Below are 19,893 nucleotides of genomic sequence, written 5' to 3' on the forward strand. Positions count from 1 at the left end.
TTGAAAATATTTATTTAACCCCCCTTGGGAATCGAACCCGGGACCTCCAGTACGGTAGCTAGCTTACCATTTCACTACGGAGACGTACAAATACTGATCAATAGATACCATAACAAATTCTCGGGTTTATTATTGGCGAAGCGAAGGATCAATTCCCGCTCTTGTGGGATGTACAAATCCCGCCCAGTCACCGAAATCCACCTTTTCATCGGAGGCTTGTGTGAGTTATCATTACACATGTCGCTCACTCCTTTCAAGAACGTTATAAATCAAAATCGTGAATTTTCAGTTGTGCATGTTTTCGGAACGCCCACAAAATGTACTATATCCCAGCAAAAGAGGCATATTTTAAACTTAATATTTACCCGCTACACGACTGTAAGTGTTGTTTTTGCATTTTGAAGAAAAGGTATTGTTTACTTATTTTTTAAATATACTAAATATTTTTCAAATGCAGAAAAAACCTTTCGGTTTTACCTAAAAAGATCTGTTGCACAGTAAAAAGTTCAATAAGTGGCTTGGTATTTATTTTTAATACATTGTGTTTTATTTTCAGATATACTTTAAAAACGTATATCTGAAAACTCAAGTTTTTTTATTTATGACGTTCTTGAAAGGAGTGAGCGATGTATGGAAGTGAATCGTGAAACTATTTTTTGGCATAGATGAAGAAGAATATGAAATCTGGGCATTAACGGGGCTCACGACCGTCGTATACTGGTTAAGTGATCACTTTACACACGTGTAACATTCACCAATTCTACCCATGATTGACAACCACCCTACTCAAATTCTTGGAATGTACATATATATTGTTCAAATTCGAAACATAGTGCTTGAATCCACTAGAATTTTACTAAAGACATCTATGGTGAGATGAAATAAGCTTTTTTGTTGGTCAGCAACTCTTTTATTTGTATGTGAGATCCGAATCCTGGATAATAATCACATACACGAGAAACGCTGGAAATTATCTTTTATTTTTTTTATTTTAGCTTAAAATTTGACCAGCCAATTTATTTACAACATTTTGAGTATGGACAAGTATTTGGACACACTCAAAATGTTGTTTACATGAAGTTGCCAAGTGAAGGAAGAAAGTAGACTGGATGCAGTCGAAATTCGATCTCTCAGTGCGTCAAAACGATGTATGGTAGATGTTGGAATGGTGAAATCAGGAAAGATTGTATGGTTAAGGATAAGCATTAACGATAAAATTATTAAAAGAGTGTTGAGATGGTTTGGATACGTGGAATGAATGAGTGGGAAAGTAATGGTAAAACAAATTGATCAGGCAAATGCAGTTGAAAATAGGAAAAGGAAAATGAAGACCGAGGAAAACTTGGAATGATCAATTTTTTCAATTACTAGAAAGTCGTCAGGTCAAAAGTCAGAATAATCGGCGAGAATGTACGAAGAGATGCATGAATGTGAAAGAGGCGAAGAACATTTGCGAAAATAGGTAGCGGCGAGATGGTAAGTGATTTGGTTAATTACTACATATTCATTAAAAACACGCGTTATTACAATATTATAATTAATATTTTTATACACGCTTTTAAGAGCACGCGCTAGCTGCGTGCTACCGACTTTTCGTCGAGCGTGCAATACGCGCCTACCGCGTACATTTAATAAACAAAATCAATGATGATAAAACTCATCAATATCGTAACCTAAAGACAATTTTCTTTAATAATAATTTTTAAATAAACTTTATAAAATGTACCCTCGGCAAGGGGAAAACTCAGTGAGGGCACATTATATTTTATTATTTGTTATTTTTTTATGGTGAAAGATAGAAATAAATGTAACTTTAAGGAGGAGGCATCTACAGGCAATCCTTGTCACTTCGGGCGTTGCCTATTGTCAGGTGCGTAAGTACCATAATCGCAACCCAATCTTAAATTGCCTAAAATATAGAACGAGGCAGAACTAAAGGTTAGAGGTGATACAAAGAAACCTTTAGAACACCCTAGTGGAACTAAGGTAAAGGTTAAAAATCCTCGAGAGACTCGTAAAAACGATAACTGTTCAATTATATATATATATATATATATATATATATATATATATATATATATATATATATATATATATATATATATATATGACCAAATAAAAAGTCAGTCCATTTAATCTTCACATTTGTTTTAAATGCCATAACTAGGCGCACAATTGTCACATTATCAATTTTTATGTGTTTGTCAATAAAATACAAAAGGAATGTGTATATTGCTATGTAGACCTATTAGTGGATTAATGAAACTAGATTGAGAGCTGAATCAATGGTGATAATTGAATTTAATCAATGGGAATTTTCTCCCGTACGTATATAACTCTTATTAACCTTTGACATTATAAATAGTATTCACTTGTATAGATCACTGTACCACGTTATATTTGTACGATTCCCAGCTATTAATGAATCATAATTCATATATATTTTACGACTACCTTGATTGGCTGACCAGGTACATTGCATTAGACGTGGGTCGTTTGTGAACCACCAGATCTTAACTACCCGTTCATTTATATAAATTGAATGACCAGATCTCAATTTTTTACTGAACCTTATTCATTAACGCTGACCGGTTCACTGGTTTACCGAATCGCTGATTCGTTGATTCACTGATTCGCTTGAAAATTGTTGTGGAACAAAGAGACATCAAATGTTCTACCACCCACTAACAGCAGGAATGTCTCAGCTAGACTAAGTAATTTTTAAAAAATCTTTTCTAAAATTAACTTCGTGATAATGCTGACAGACCGCCGGTTCCAGAATAATAAAGTCCAGAAATAAAGTTAAAATAATACGTTAGATTATCTTTTCACCGTATTACCAGTTCTGACATATGTAACTTTCCCAAAAGACATTTTTCCATTAATAGATTCGATAGTCACTTTGTGGTAATATTTTTAAATTTGAACTTTAAAAATTACTTTGTGTTTATACTGGTTTATATTTATATCACTGTTTCTTAAAATCCACTGTGACACATATTTCGGTGAATATGCTGATTAACACGGACAATCACACGGAGTAAGATAATGATGCTGAATGTAACGAAATACGTGTCACAATAGATAGAAAACTGAATAGGCGACATCTATGTTAGAAATAAAATTTAGAAAAAAAACCAATGACAGGCTATAAGTAATGTATATTCCCAAAATAATATACGTTTCAATTGGGACATTGAACGATGAAGAATATTTAAAGAAATAATGGTATATCCCAAATAACACAAAAATAGAAAAATATTGCCACGAAGTGACTGCCGAATCAATTAATGCAATTATTAATGAAATATAGAGAATTTTGTGAATATCTTTTCATTTTCAAATAATAAGACCACGTTATAAACGACATTTATTATATTTTTAATTTTTTTGTCATTTAGCGTCATTGTACTTAACTAACTAAACATCACACCGTTTGCCAGCAGAAGTAGGCAGAGAGAATAGAACGTCACACCACTCTGTCTTTGCAAACATTATTCGCATCGTGTTTTGAATATTGAAAGCATTAACTTTGTGGATCATATTGATATATTATTTCGAGAAATAAAAATACTTTGTGTTCTGATCCACTCACATTGTGAGATACATTGTAAAAATTCTTTGTAAAAATACTATGTAAAAATACTTTGTAAAAATACTCACATTGTAAAAATACTTTGTGTTCTGATCCACTCACACTCACAACGTGAGTGGATCAGAACACAAAGTATTTTTATTTCTCGAAATAATATTATTCGCATCTTCCACATTCATGCATCTCCTCATACACACCCGCCGATTATTTCGACTCTTGACCTGACCGCTTTCAAGTATTTGACATACCTAATGCCAAGTTTTTCTAGGTCTTCCTCTGCTCCTTTATCTGTCATTGTTTCTTTAAACGAAAGAGTACGGGTTTGTTTTCAGAGTTGTTGAAATGTGGGTATAATAAAAATTTTGCAATGTGACACTCGACCTGAGAAACATCGTATGTACATTCTTATATAGAAATATGTACATCCTTTAGTTTTGAATTTCTTAGTGTTATTGATTCAATCTAAATAATAAATAATACACTGAAGGGTAATACACACATCAACCGCAAATAATACAAGGCCGAGACACAAATATGAACCTATTCTGAAACACACCGTTAATATTAATGTATTATTTGCACCATCATCCACATATCGCTCACTCCTTTCAAGAATGTCACAAATCACAAATCAAAAATCATCAATTTTTAGTTGTGCATGTTTTCGAAATGCCCAGAAAATGTACTATATCCCAGCAAAAGAGGCATATTTTTAACTTAATATTTACCCGCTACAGGTCAGGAAGTGTTGTTTTGGCATTTTTTAAGAAAATGTATTTTTTTATTAGTTTTTTAATATACTTAATATTTTTCAAATGGAGAAAAAACATTCAGGTTTTACCTCAAAAGATATGTTGCAAAGTAAAATGTTCAATAAGTGGCTTGATATTTATTTTTAATACATTGTTTAATATTTTTAAACTTTAAAAACGTTCTCCTGAAAAATCAAGTTTTTTGATTTATGACGTTTTTAAAAGGAGTGAGCGATGTGATTAAAATTGAGAGAGAATCTTTTTATTTAATAAAACGAACTTTTTTTAGGTATGATAATTAGTATGGTAATTTTTTAAATATATAATAAAAATAAGAATATCGGCCTCCGTTGCGTGATGGTTAGCGTGTTTAGCTACCGTGCTGGAGGTCCCGGGTACGAAACGATCAAGATAACACTGCGTCAATACGAGGCACCTCATGATTCCCTATACACCATGGGGTGCGGATAAGAGTTAGGAGAAGAAATCATGCGAAAGAAGACAGGCGCCGTGGCGTATTTGGGTAGACGCTTGAGAAAATTGGCGAAGTGGGTTCGATTCCACCAATTGCAAAATGAATTCAAGAAAGATTTATTTTCAATTGGTCTGGGTGTTTGTGATATATTTTTTACATTTACCTTCCCAATCCTTACTATCCTACCAGCAGAAAGGCTCTTAAATTTATAAAGCCTCTTAAAGGCTTTGCGGGCTATTCATTTATAAAATATATACTTTAAAAAAAAAATAGCTCTCACCCCATCTTTATTCTTCAACGTCCCAAGGACACACATCTTTTTTTTTTTTTGTTCGGGAATTGAACAGCCTTACATTTAAAAAAAATTAAAAAGTTACATTAACAATAATAAACATTACATTAAATTAACAAAAATAGTTACATTAATAATAATAAAGCCAATTAAACAATTTTACATTTATGTTTTATTACTGTTTAAACATTAAGAGATTAAAAAAAAACAAATAAATGGATTTTAACAATTAGTAGTTTTAACCGAATAAAATTCAAATACAAAATGAATAGATGCTACCACAAAGTGATTGAAATAGTTTCTGCTTGATATAAAGCTTCTTTCACCTCACCATAGATGGTTTCTAGTGAAATTGTCGTGAATTCAAGCAATTCATGTTTTGAATTTGAACAATATATATAGAAGTTCCAAGAAGTTGAGTAATGTTGTTGTCAATCATGGGTAGAATTGGTGAATGTTACACGTGTCTAAGGTGATCACTTAAACCAGCCTATGATGATCGTAAGCCCCGTAAATGCCCAGACCTCCATTATCTTCTTCGTCTTTGTTGAGATGTCAAAAAATAATATCCAATTATATTGAAATTTAAGTATTACGTTATTTTTAGAAACATGTTCTAGATCATGTCTTGTGAACACGTGTTATAAACATGCCAACGCCGATGTATCGTTTAATTGTACTCCCAGCGTGCCAAGCCGCACTATTATTTTCAATTTACATTACTACAAAAAAAATATTAATGAAAATAATTTCCCTCCAATTGCGTGTGTTCGTAAACCCACACAAATCCTCCCATTATAAATTCGAAGTACATTTGTGAGCTTTGCGCGCGTATTTATATCGGCGTGTTCGCTGCCAGTCGTAGGTTTTCGGGGATGTTCGTGCAATCACGCGATTTTGATCTCTTTGGAGAGGATGGTATGCGATAAGAAAATCGATTTCCCCGCGGACTAAGGAGAAATAAATTTTGCAGGTAGAAATTCAGTAAAACCTAAAACCGAACACTGTAAACCAATTTCAATTTTGTAGCGGTGATGTTCGATTCATTAGTTTTTATCATGCGAAGGGGAAAAATTATACAAACTCGTTTCAAGGCTTGACGTACGCAGCAAAATACCAGTTTTCTTATGAATCCTGCACTTATATAGTTTAATTTTACTTACAGCATTCACAAAAATGTTGCAAATATAACAATCTGGTCAAATTATAAGCTGCAAAAACATTTTAAGGTGTCTCTCAGTAAAATAATCCGGTAAGGGTCTTGCACCCATCTAAATAAGAGGGTATCTGCTAAATAAAAGCTTTCTCAAACCAACCATAGATGACTGAACTGACACATAAAGCGTCATGAGATTTGCGATATATGTAGGAGTTCCAAACATTTGAGTCGTGTGGTTGTCAAGCATGATGGTGAATGTTACACGTGTTCAAAGTGGTCACTTAACCTGCCTACGATAGGTTATTTACCCTGTAAATACCCAGACATCTATATTCTTCTTCATCTATGTTGAAATGTCAAAATATCAATTTTATTTATTTATTTATCTTTATTCCAAACCATGAAGTAAGCTGTGCAAGCCTTAAAGGTTCACATGGTTTGTGTGTGTATATATATATACATATATATATATATATATACATATATATATATATATATATATATATATATATATATATATATATATATATATATATACACATATATATATATATATATATATATATATATTTATATATATATATATATATATATATATATATATATATATATATATATATATATATATATATATATATATATATATATATATATATATATATATATATATATATATATATATATTTATAAAGGAAGAAAACCGAGGAAAACGGAAAAATGATCAAGTATTTCAAATACTTGAATGTGGTCAGGTCAGGAGTCGGAATCATCACAAAACCCAAACCAATAAAAATATTTTTAATTATACTTTGCATTTGGTGGGAACCGAAGCCGCGACGTTAGTTTCGCAGTCGAGCGTCTACCCAACTACGCTACAGTGCCTGTCATGGAGCTCACAAAACTAAGAACGTTATTCAGTTTTACAATATTTATGAAGAGTGTAGTAAAAAGTACCTTTCTGTGAATTCCATCGACGTCTTCTCAATCATTTGCGCAATTATTTCTGCTAACGTTCATATAAAACTTGGGCGCAATGTTTGGAAGAAAATCAAATTCCGTTCCGTAGATATTAGCCTAAAATATATATAAAATGTTGTAAAATAAAAACTAAATATTTTTTCCATATATGTCGAAAATATAATTCAACATATATTGGGAAGATACATGAGGAAAAAACTAGTTTCTACATTATTTTATAAAATGTAGTCCCAGCAAGAACTGTCAGTAAAAAACTTTAATCTAATAAAATTTACACACCAGAAATCTATGACTTGTCTTAATTACCAAATTAAATACGACAGAACTTCCCCGATATTATAAATATGGAATATCATAAAAACTTACATTTGAATCGATTGAAATATGATTTTGATCTTCATTTTCACACTAAGATTTTTTTGACGTATAAAAATGACACGTGTTCAGATAAACCACAATAAAAATTGTAGAAAGAACGTTCGAGCGAATGAATTTTCGGTACCTACCTACATGGCTTTCACGTATAAACCTTATAATGAAATTCATTTGATAATTTAACTAGACGTATTTTATGTAACTGCGGCGAATTGAATTCTTTGTATTTACTGACATACGAGTTTCTGCAAAAAATACAAGAAAAGAACTTGATTTCATCTTCGCTGTTCGGATTTTTAGGTAAAGGTTGCATTGTATTAATAAATATTGTTTTAAAGGTCTTAAATATCAATAACAATAATGGTTTAGCGCCATTTTTGTAAAATACTACGCTTGTCATGGTATTTATTATATTATACTTTTTTTTTATTCTTGAGACAAACAATAATAAAAGACAAGTCGAAGGTATATTGAAAGCTGTCCCACCGCATTCCCAGATCGGATACAGGAGCTTCTAGGCTTCCTGATAGATCTTTTCTTGCAAAGCAATTTTTATTATAAACTAGGTTGCAAAATTTATAGAAAATGTGAAACAAAACTGTATCCCAATTTTTTTATGTGTATTCGAAGGTAAGGGTGCAGCGTCAGATTGCATGGTAAAATTTGACGCATCTGGCACATCTGGCTCTGGTCCGTCAGGGTCCCAAAGCCATCAAACACACTTTGAATACGTATAAAAAATAAAATAACGGGGGTAGATATTTTAAGTTCTTATTAACATATATTTTTATTTGTCAATTAATGGCTCCAAAATCATGATTTTCAACCCCTACCTTGTTTTGTATATTACATTAAAAAAAATTATAGCCTTCCAACAGTCAGATGATGTCGGTAACGACGAATCCCGGCCATTAGTCAAATAAAATAAATGTGTACAAAATGAAATAGTTGTTATTAAATACACCTCCGTGGTGTAATGGTTAGCGTGTTTAGCACCGTGCTGGAGGTCCCAGGTTCGATTTCCATGAAAGGGGTTAAAGTTTTAGTGATTTAACACTATAATATTTATTTAATTAAAATTACCTTAGACTGGTACCTGAGGCGAAGGAGTGATCACCTTCATGTTAGTAACGATCATGCTAACTTGTGACAATACGTTGCAGTGCCCTATGCACCATCGGGTGCGGATAAGAGTTATAATAAAGATATATTAAATACTCAATTATTTTATATTATCTCAGTACATCGAACATTTATAGTAACCACACAACACATGCGAAATGGCAGTTTAGACGTCAAGAACTTATACCACTACAAATTCGACAGCTCGCCCTCCGCCTTGAAACGTGCACGAATTGGGGTAATTAAGCGTTAATGCTTTATTATTCCCAGTTGTCCACCCCCGGCCGTAGGTACCCATCAAGCGTCGCGGGCCCTCGCTGTTCTAAATATAGCAATTTAAAACCAGTTTATAGTAAAAGTTGAACGTAGTATTACACGTAATTCGCCAAACTCCGGTCCAAAGCAGTAAACAAGCCTTCACGCCGCGCTGAACTGGATCTAACTTACGAAATTTTCCTAAAATGGGCCTAGGGGAAGGTTTAAAATAAACGCCGACTTTTTTTTATATCTCACATATGTTAAATATAACTTGATGTAATACGTTTGAGCTTCAAAATGTACATAGAACCGAAATCTACATAAAAGAGAATGCCAGTGGGGTGTGTTTCATATATGCACAAAGCAGTGCCTACCCACTTTACTATATATGTACATATCGCTCACTCCTTTCAAGAACGTCAAAAATCAAAAATTGACAATTTTCAGTTGTGCATGTTTTCGGAATGCCCAAAAAATATACTTTATACCAGCAAAAGAGGCATATTTTTAACTTAATATTTACCCGCTACAGGGCAGAAAGTGTTGTTTTTGCGTTTTGAAGAAAGGATTTTGTTTAATTTTTTTTTTTAATACACTAAATATTTTTCAAATGGAGAAAAAACCTTCAGGTTTTACCTAAAAAGATCCGTTGCACGTTGTAAAAAGTTCACAGATTCAAGAGCCAACATATATATATATATATATATATATATATATATATATATATATATATATATATATATATATATATATATATATATATATATATATATATATATATATATATATATATATATATATATATATATATATATATATATATATATATATATATATATATATATATATATATATATATATATATATATATATATATATATATATATATATATATATATATATATATATATATATATATATATATATATATATATATATATATATATATATATATATATATATATATATATATATATATATATATATATATATATATATATATATATATATAGATATATATATATATATATTTATATATATATATATATATATATATATATATATATATATATATATATATATATATATATATATATTCGGCCTAATTACTAAACCTGAACGGATCACGAACGATCTAGCAGGTTCATATTCAGGAAATTCAATGTATCATGTTTATTTACTATTATTCTTATATTTATTATTTTTGATGTTTCTTAATTAATTTTACCTCTTACTTTTTAAGGTAATTATTACTGCTTTATATGCTTATATGCATGCACTTCATATTATATTAAGTGCATGCATATAAGCTTGGTTTTTTTGCTAAATTTAAGCTGATTTTTTCGATATCAAAGGGAAGAATACATTCATCCATATATAATAATCAAAATAATTGCTGTCGCGGACTACTACTTTCGACTATTTTTCTGGCATTTCACTGGAATAAATCCTTGCCTTTTGAGGAAATCCATTGGGCTATCCAATTTCGAAGTTCTTTGTAGGAACCAAAATGCTGTTCCGACAGTCCAAGTCGCATTGAAGGAAACAAGTGGTAATCTGAAGAGGCTATGTCTGGTTAATACCTCCCAGTCTAGTGCTTCCAACAATTTCTGGACTGGTTAGCCACATGCTGCCGGGAATCGTGGAGCAAAATCACTTTGTGAATGGGCCAACATAACAAACTGCCATGTCTGTTGGCCCATTCACCATGTTTTTCCCTCAAAGCTCGATTCAGACTGATGAGCTGTTGTCGGTAGCTACTACTACTACTACTACTACTACCATCTCGCCTTTCCGCAGGGGTAGGCAGAGAGGATGGAACGCCACACTCTACTGTCCTGACATACACTCCTCGCCTCCTTCATATCCATACATCTAGTCATACATGACCTCCGATTACGCAAACTTTTGACACCGCCAGATTTTAGGTTCTGATTGATCTGCCAAGTCTTTTTCGGTCGTCCTCGTTCTGTTTTCCCTGTCACATTCGCCACATATATTTTCTTAGTCATTCTCTCGTTATCCATTCGCTCCACATGTCCATACCACCGTAAAGAATTCTTTTTTATTGTAATTGCAGACAGTTGGTAGAATTCCATATTGAATTGTTGGGTAATATATAGGTCTATATAGGTTTATATAGGTTTAGGAGTACATACATATAATTATATGTGCTCCTAGACCTAATAATAGCAATTATTGTTAGTATATAAGGACATTTTTAAAATATTTTTAGTCAGTGTTTGATAATGTCCTAAGAAGACGAAACGCGTCGCGTATTAAGATATACATAAATAAATGTAGAATTCAATCCAACAAAAACCTTGTTTTATTTTGGATATATTACCCAACAAGTAAAGAACTCTTCCTAATCTTTTCAATTATTCCTCGTTCAGCCTTACATTCCTTTCTTATATCTTCGTTTTTAATTCTGTCTTACAATGATTTTCCACACATTCGTCTGAGGGAGCGCATTTCAACAGCGTTCACTCCGCTTTCATCCTTCCTTGTCGGTAGCGATTAGAAGAAACTGTTTCACCAGGTTTCAAAATCTTATCCCACTAGATGCAGAGCATCAAAACCTTCTCTCCGTGGATGTTCCGTTTTGCTTGCGATTTTGATGACTAACCTGGACCAACCCAATATTTTTTTTGCGTTTTCCTAACAGAGCATATTAGTATTCATATTCTATGCGCTTCAGCAGCGGTTTTCTTACAGCGAAAGGCGAAAAGCAAAATTTCCCGCGTATGCTTTTTTGGTGCGAAACTTGAAATTTTCAAGTCTACGAAAAAAAAACTTATTGATGCTGAAAACGAACGACTTATCATGCGTTTGACAGCTGATATAAGCGCACTAAGCGATGCGTTGAAAACTTCAAGTACGTGCAAAAAAGCCAGTGCTATCTTTCATCAAACGGGCTTTTCATATGCATTCACCTATCAATTATACTTTACCGTCGTCTTATAACTATGGGAGATTTATTATTTTATTATTTCATACCTTAATGTCTTCTCATAGTGTGACCTAAGAAATATCTGGTCAAATTATAAGCTAAAATAATAAAAATGAAAATGATATTTTCTGGCGTTTCTCAAGTGTGTGATTATAATCCAGGATTCGGACCTCACATACTAATAAAAGAGTTTCTGCTTGATAAAAACCTTCTTTTCATCTCTCCAATAGATGTCTCTAGGTTAGTTCAAGTGATTCATGAATAATGTTTCAAAAATTGGTTCCACTTCCAAGAATTTGAGTAGTGCGGTTGTCAATAATGGGTAGAATTGGTGAATGTTACACGTGTGTAAAGTGATCACTTTAACCAGCATATGACGGTCGTCAGCCCCGTAAATGCCCAGACTTATGTAATGACCCCGTAAATGACCATATTCTTCTTCATATTTGACGAAATGTCAAAAAATAATATGAAAATAATTTATAATTTCGTATTCTTTCTTTTTACTCGATCGTTCAAAATTTTCACCCTTTTAAATTAATGTGTCTAAGTATAATTTAGAGAGTATATAGTGTTATGAATACTCTTTTGAAATAAGCAGACCCACCACTGCTCGGGGCAGCGTCGATGGATGACCTACCCCTTCTAAAATAAGAAGTTCATTTTGGTATTATCGTAGAGGCGGGTAAAGATTCGCCATATAGCGTTACAAGTAATGTATCAGTTTCCAAAATAATTAGTTTAATTTTTTTGATTTTCTATACAAAAATATTTGTTGTGAGAACTAACTTCTTTCAAGTTCCCATATTATAGTAAAAAAAAGTAACTTATTACATATAAATCGCTGGTAAAATGCCAAAGGACATAAACGCAAAAAAACTCTTTATTCCAAAAATGGTATCTAAATCGTCAACATTTTCATATTCGAAAGACACCCATGATTCTAGGGTTAACAATGCACCTTTAAAACGCTAGAATCATGGGTTTCTTCCGAATATGAAAATGTTGACGATTTACGAGTAGATACCATTTTTTGTATAAAGAGTTTTTTTGCGTTATGGCCCTTTGGCTTTTAACCAGCGATATGCATGTTTTGTATATGCAATATACAGTTTTTTGCACATAAATATGTTTATTCAAATTTTAGTCACAAAAAAAAGATAGTGTTATTTATATTTTTTTATTATTAATACTGATTTTGCAAATTGATTAGTTGTCTTACTTTCAGTATTACTAGGGGGTATTGTTACGGTACAAAGGCAGGAAGAGGACTATGGTGACGTGACACATATAGCGAGAGGTCGGCGAGCGCAGGTACTCACCGCGGGCATGAGCTGGTCCGTGCTCCTCACGCGGGTCACCCTGTTCCGGTAGAGCACTTTCTTAAAGAGTCTCTCGAACTGCGCGTTCCAGCGCATGAAGCTGACGTAGGCTACGTAGAAGGAGAAGAGCACGAGCGCCTCGTGCCAGTGGATGTGGTTGTCGCGGAAGAAGTAGATGAGCGCCAGCAGGCTGGCCGAGTAGAAGGTGCAGTCGCGGAACAGCGGCCACCACGTGAGCGTGAGCACGGTGCGCGAGAACAGCGCGCACATGCCGATCACGAACAGGATGTTGAACACGGCCGAGCCCACGATGGTGCCGATGCCCACGTCGTCGAAGGACACGAACACGCCGATCACGGACGTGAACAGCTCGGGCGCGCTCCCGCCCGCCGCCATGAACGTGGCCCCCGCCACGTCGTCGCTGATCTCCAGCTTCTCGATGATGACGTCCAGCGCCGGCACGAAGAACTCGTCGCACACCACGGCCAGCGCCACGAACATGTACACGAGGCCGAGCACGTGCAGCGCGATGGCGCCGTTGCGGCGCTGCTCCTCCGAGAACAGGTCCTCGGGGAAGAGCGGCGCGCGCTCGGGCTCCGTGAGGTTGTGCGGCTGCGGCGGGTCGCGCGCCGCGCCGAGCGCCGCGAGCGCGAGCACGCAGGGCAGGCTGGCGAGCATGGGGCGGCCGGCCGCGCACTGCCGCCGCACGCCGCCGCCGCCGTCCGCCGGCCCCCGGCTCGATACCCCCTCCCCGCGGCCTGCTGCGGGCGCCGGCGGCGCCGGCGCGCCGTGCTCCCGCCGGCCGCCCACCGGTGGCGAGCGAGCCGCACCGCATACTACCCAAATACAGCTTTCTACGACTTCAGAAACCTGAATTACACACTACTGAAATCACAATTACATAGTACTGAAATACAACTGTTTACACTTTCAGAAACCACAATTACATAGTACTGAAACACAACTGTTTACACTTTCAGAAAGCACAAATACACAGTACTGAAATACAACAGTTTACACTTTCAGAAACCACAATTAAATAGTACTGAAATACAATTGTTTAAACTTTCAGAAACCACAATTACATAGTTCTGAAATACAAATGCTTACAGTTTCAGGATCCTAAACATCAAATTACTGAAATTGAGCTATTTAAAATTTTAGAAGTCTGAATTTTCCATTGCTGAAATGCAGTTGTCTACGATACCGTAAATCTAAATTCCAGTGACCTGAATTTCAGTTACCTGAAATCGAGTTATTTTCGGATACACCAAAATATATACTAAAAAATACATTGTTATCGTTCTACTTTTAATCATTTTAAATTCAAACCACACCGTACACATTTTTACTTCATTTTTCATTTTACATTGTAATGTGATTGCTATAAAAGGTTCACCCTCAATGGTTTTACAAATCCCGAAATATTAAATTACTGGGTACCTACGCAAAAGATAAATGCACATTTTTTTTATATAAATCTGAAGTACAATCAAACTGACAAAAAATTGTGTTTACAAATTACGTTTAAATATTGGTAGATAACTTTTAATTTATTTTAACATATGTAATGAACACCTCCTTGATGTAATGGTCAGCACCGCGGTGGAGGTATGGGTTCGATTTCCAGGGGAGGTCAAAATAATCACAAGTGATTTCTCACTTCAATGTTTATTTAATATTACCCTGGACTTGTACTTGAAGCGCAAAACTTCTATACAACGCAGTAACCTACATATGCCCATTGGCTATGGATAAGGGGTTTTTTTAAAGGATTTGATTTGGTATAGTTTTATAGTTGTCATATCGTTACATAGTTGAAAAAATCACCGAGATGGTAATTATGGGAATAATGGTGAATGTTACGCAACATATAATGTGATCACTAAAACGACCTGATGACAAATCGTAAGTCCTGTAAAATACCCAGATTTCGATTCCAAAATCGAATTTCTTTATTATTTTTATAGTATATATTTAACCACTCAAACAAAGTCTACATTTATATCATGGTTTGTCCCTAGTTCCATACAATTTGTATTTGTCTTGAGCTTTGATCTTTTCCCGATCCCCTTTTCCTCCCTCCCGTTCCTTTTTCAGGCATTTTCACAAATTTACAAATAGCTCACTCCTTTCAACGACGTCATATATCAAAAATCAACAATTTTCAGTTGCGCATGTTTTCGGAATGACCAGATAATGGTATATCTTAGCAAGGGCGGCATATTTTTAACCTAATATTTACCCGCTACAGGGCAGAAAGTGTTGTTATTGCATTTTGAAGAAAAGGTTTTGTTTAATTATATTTTTAAATATACTAAATATTTTTCAAATGGGGAAAAAACATTCAGGTTTTACCTAAAAAGATCTGTTGCACAGTAAAAAGTTCAAAAAGTGGCTTGATATTTATTTTAAATACATTCTATTATATTTTTAAACTTTATAAACAATCTCCTGAAAAATTAAGTTTTTTGACGTTGTTGAAGGAGTGAGCGATATATGTATGCTTCTATATATTTTGGGTTTAATTTGCTGCTATAGGACCTCTTTTTGATATTATTATTTTTATGTTTTTATTTTTTTAGATGGGAGTTGCATTTATTATTTACCTTGCATATTATGTACAAGTATGAAGATCATTAGTGGATTTTTGTTTCGTCCAACTAAATAAAAAATCAATCTGTGTTGGGAACAGGAGGAATTATCTACTGTGGGCCAATCAGGAACTTCTCAGAATTTGCTCATTGCTGGGAGGAAACCACGTGAAACTCCTAAATATGTTATTCCTCTTGGTGACAAGTCATTAGAGTAGTAAAAACACGAAAGGAATTTAGCATCGTGTTGTTTAGAAACCGTATATAAAGGGATTTCAGCGTTATATTTTTACACGATCTTTGCAACATCTCGGGGCGGGTAAACTCGAGGGTGGCTGCATGATTTGGCGGCCACATTAGCCTAAGTACTCTCTTATGTTGGAGACACTCCAAAGTTTTTGCGGTATCTTTATACGACTACAGGTATTATCTATGCCACTTCCCAACCGGAGTATGCAAACTACATAGGCATGGACGATCGACAATAATATATTCTTCTTTTTCTTCTAACCACTATCCGCACCCAATGGTGCATAGGGCACTGCATCATATAAACGCAGTTAACACTGCAGTATTTAAAATGTGACTATTTTTTATACATTTTTGAAATAGTACTCTTATCCGCACCCGATGGTGCATTGGGCACTACACCATATAAACGCAGTGTTGTCTTGATCGCTAACCCATGAAGGAAAGGTGATCAGCCCTCCGCTTCAGGTACCAGTCCAAAGTAATATTGAAGAAATATTAAAGTGAAAAAAGCACTTTTATTTATTTAACCCCCCCTGGGAATCGAACCGGGGACCTCCAGTACAGTAACCCGGAGTGCTGACCATTACACTACAAAGGCGGACAATTTCCTTCGGATTTTTCTTTCGAAAAATATACACTTACTGTAAAAACACTAATGAATAAATGACGACATCTTTGAAATAATAAGTTAGTTAGTGTCGGCCTCTGTCCGTACATCCTCCTCCCCCCTCATTAATTGAATAGAGCATTATTTATTTCTTCAGAAATATTTTGAAGATTTTCCTCTATGTGCAGCTGACAGAGAGTCCCTCAGGACTCTATAACTGCTTCGGGTGGATGGTGGGCTCAGATTCCATAAAATATAGAAAATAAAAAAAAAGTAAGTTTATTGGGTTTTTGTATTTGCCAATTACATCAATCAGTGCACAAATTTGGTTGCATATTGCATTTATTTTTTTGTTGACAATATGACATCAAAAAGTAAAGCTAGAAAGAAATATAAAACAAGAAAAAGTTACCAAAACCGGTTCATCAAAAAAGTAACAACGTTGCTTAGAGACAGGCGCTGTAGTTTGGGACAGATGCTCGACTGCGAATCGCGTGGTTTCAATTCTACCCAATTACGAAATTATTTTTTTTAATTAGTGTGGTTATTCTCCAATATATTTTTCATATCTATCATTTATCATATGTTTAAACCGGCGGATTTAATCTCATTTTGTATTCGTTTTAACTTTTTCTCAATCAATAATTTATAGAATATTTCTTTTTCTAACTCTTTTTACATATATTACTTTCATTCTTCGTTTTCCAAACCTTTGCTCAACTTCCATGCACTAGGATTGGAACCAGGACTCCGTTTTGTATTTAAAGTTTTTAGTTTTGATACTATTTTTCAGATCTGAAATAGATCATATCATTCGGCCATGTCGTATTTGATTACACTGGCTAGAACACTCAAGAAGGGTTAAAAGTCATTAAAAAGAAACATTTTATCACATAATAATAAATAAATAATATAACCCCTATCCGCACCCCAATGGAGCATAGGGCGCTGCTTCATATAAACGCAGTGTTATTTTGATCGTTTACACATGAAGGAAAGGTGATTAGCCCTCCGCTTCAGGTACCAATCCAGGGTATTATTGAATAAATATTACAGTGAAAAAATCACTTATATTTATTTGACCCCCCCCACCCTGGTAATCGAACCCGGGACCTCCAGAACGGTAGCCGAGCGTGCTGACCATTACACTACGGAGGCGGACAAATAAGATTAATCAATGATTACATAATAAGTTTTCATTATTTATTATGTTAATTAAAATTTATTATTGTACATATTTTTGTATATATATTATTTTTGTCCGCCTCCGTAGTGTAATGGTCAGCACGCTCGGCTACCGTTCTGGAGGTCCCGGGTTCGATTCCCAAGGGGGGTAAAATAAATATAAGTGATTTTTTCACTGTCATATTCATTCAATATTACCCTGGACTGGTACCTGAAGCGGAGGGCTGATCACCTTTCCTTCATGTGTAAACGATCAAGATAACACTGCGTTTATATGACGCAGTGCCCTATGCACCATTGGGGTGCGGATAAGGGTTTTATTATTTATATACATGACACTCAACGTGAGTTTTGACTCATAAAAACAATAATAAACTAACAACATGCATTAGCATAATATAAGTTAGCAATACCAACATGGCTACAATAAGAAACTTTGTACTTTGTGCAATTTCAAAACACATTGCATTTAACATGTTACGTGGCCCAGACGTCGTAGATAAAGTCAAAACTGACAAACTAAGTGCATGCATTGCAAACTAAACTCATGACTTGGGCATAAATAAACGTACTGCATCAGCCCCCCGTACCAACCCTTATCTTCTACCTGCCGGGAAGATTATACAAGATATTACTCAGGATCTTACTGACATCTCTACACAGGTGAATAAATTATAGAGATGGGAACACAAAACCGAGGGTAGTCAATGACAGGGCTTACTTACGACTTTTCATTGAGTTGTTTAAGTTTTCAACAAGTAAACTAGAAAACACAAGCCAATGCTGCATAGGGCACTGCATCGTACCGACGCAATATTATATTTTTCGTTAATTTAATTACACGAAGGCAAAGTCGGCTGTCTAAACTTAAAACACAGGAAGGGACATTTTTTTTAGTACGTTTTTTTTGCATTTTTGGATTAAGGAGAATCTACTTGAAAAAAAATGTCCCCTGCTGTGTTTTGAGTTTGGACAACCGAAGTGATCAATCCCGTTATTTTTATTAGGTGGCCATTAAATGTGAATGAATAAATTTATTTTTCTGAAGTGATATATTGCTTTTTGTTCATGATAAATTGAGACAAATCCGTGATTAACATTTCATACTGTAACATGTATCGATTGCTCGTAACTAACCTACTAACCATCACAGTGTTTCCACAGGGGTAGGCAAAGAGTATAGAATGTCACACAACTCTGTCTTAGCAAACTTTCGTCACCTTTTCGGCATTCATGTATCTTTTCATAAATCCGCGCCGATTTTTCCAACTCCTTGCGATTATTTATCCAGTTAATAAAAAGTACCTGCATACTATTTCTCATCCACTTCCTTTCCTACATATTTATAGATAAATGATATGTTTCTTCTTTTGCATCATCGGTAACGTATAAAATCTCAAATTCCGCTTCTTAATCGAAGAATTCGGAGCGTAAGACTGATCACCTTGCCTTCATATAATTGGCGATTCAGTAACCTGACTTCGATCAGATGGGGTGCCCTATGTACCACTGAAAGCGGTTAGGAGACAGAAATATTTTTCATTTAAAGCTGAAATACTATTAAACTTCATTTTAATTCATTCTATTGATTTACAAATTAATTTACGAAAAAAAACGATTTATTACAACTGTTTTTAGAATTCGAATTTAAATTTTACTAATTGAAAATGATACGTAATTCGTCAAAACATGTGTCATAATCGTTTTTAAGAAACGGTGATATTTATCAAGTAAATTTAAAATTTTAAAACTGATAAATATTACCAGAAAGTGACTACCGAATCAATTAATGAAACTTTTTTCTCGTTAAAATACGATATTTCCAACAATCATTTGTAAAAATCCGTATTGAAACAGGACCGTTTTTTTATCATTTCATAACGTAGGAACTTCATAAACTGTTAAAATTATTAAGTTAACCGACCTGTTTTCAAAACTGGAATACCTGCATTTTGGTAGCCCTGAAAAAGAAAA

At 34.3% G+C, this 19,893-nt stretch overlaps 1 protein-coding gene across 1 annotated transcript in view; it reads right to left on the bottom strand.

The window, feature by feature from the left end:
* The window catches only part of LOC148308596 (sodium/potassium/calcium exchanger Nckx30C-like), a 119,367-nt gene extending 99,497 nt beyond the window's left edge, over positions 1 to 19,870 (bottom strand). Inside the window, exons 1-2 of the mRNA XM_088261496.1 lie at positions 19,865 to 19,870; positions 13,282 to 14,151 (exon numbers count right to left, since the gene is read on the bottom strand). Coding sequence (XP_088117622.1) covers positions 13,282 to 14,151; positions 19,865 to 19,870 — 876 coding nt within the window. The remainder of the gene's footprint in view (positions 1 to 13,281; positions 14,152 to 19,864) is intronic.
* Positions 19,871 to 19,893: the final 23 nt, after the last annotated feature.

This window comes from Brachycentrus maculatus, unplaced genomic scaffold (genome assembly GCF_059751285.1).
Source record: "Brachycentrus maculatus isolate JH-2025_06_01 unplaced genomic scaffold, ASM5975128v1 h1tg000157l, whole genome shotgun sequence".
In the NCBI taxonomy this organism is placed as follows: Eukaryota; Metazoa; Arthropoda; class Insecta; order Trichoptera; family Brachycentridae; genus Brachycentrus; species Brachycentrus maculatus.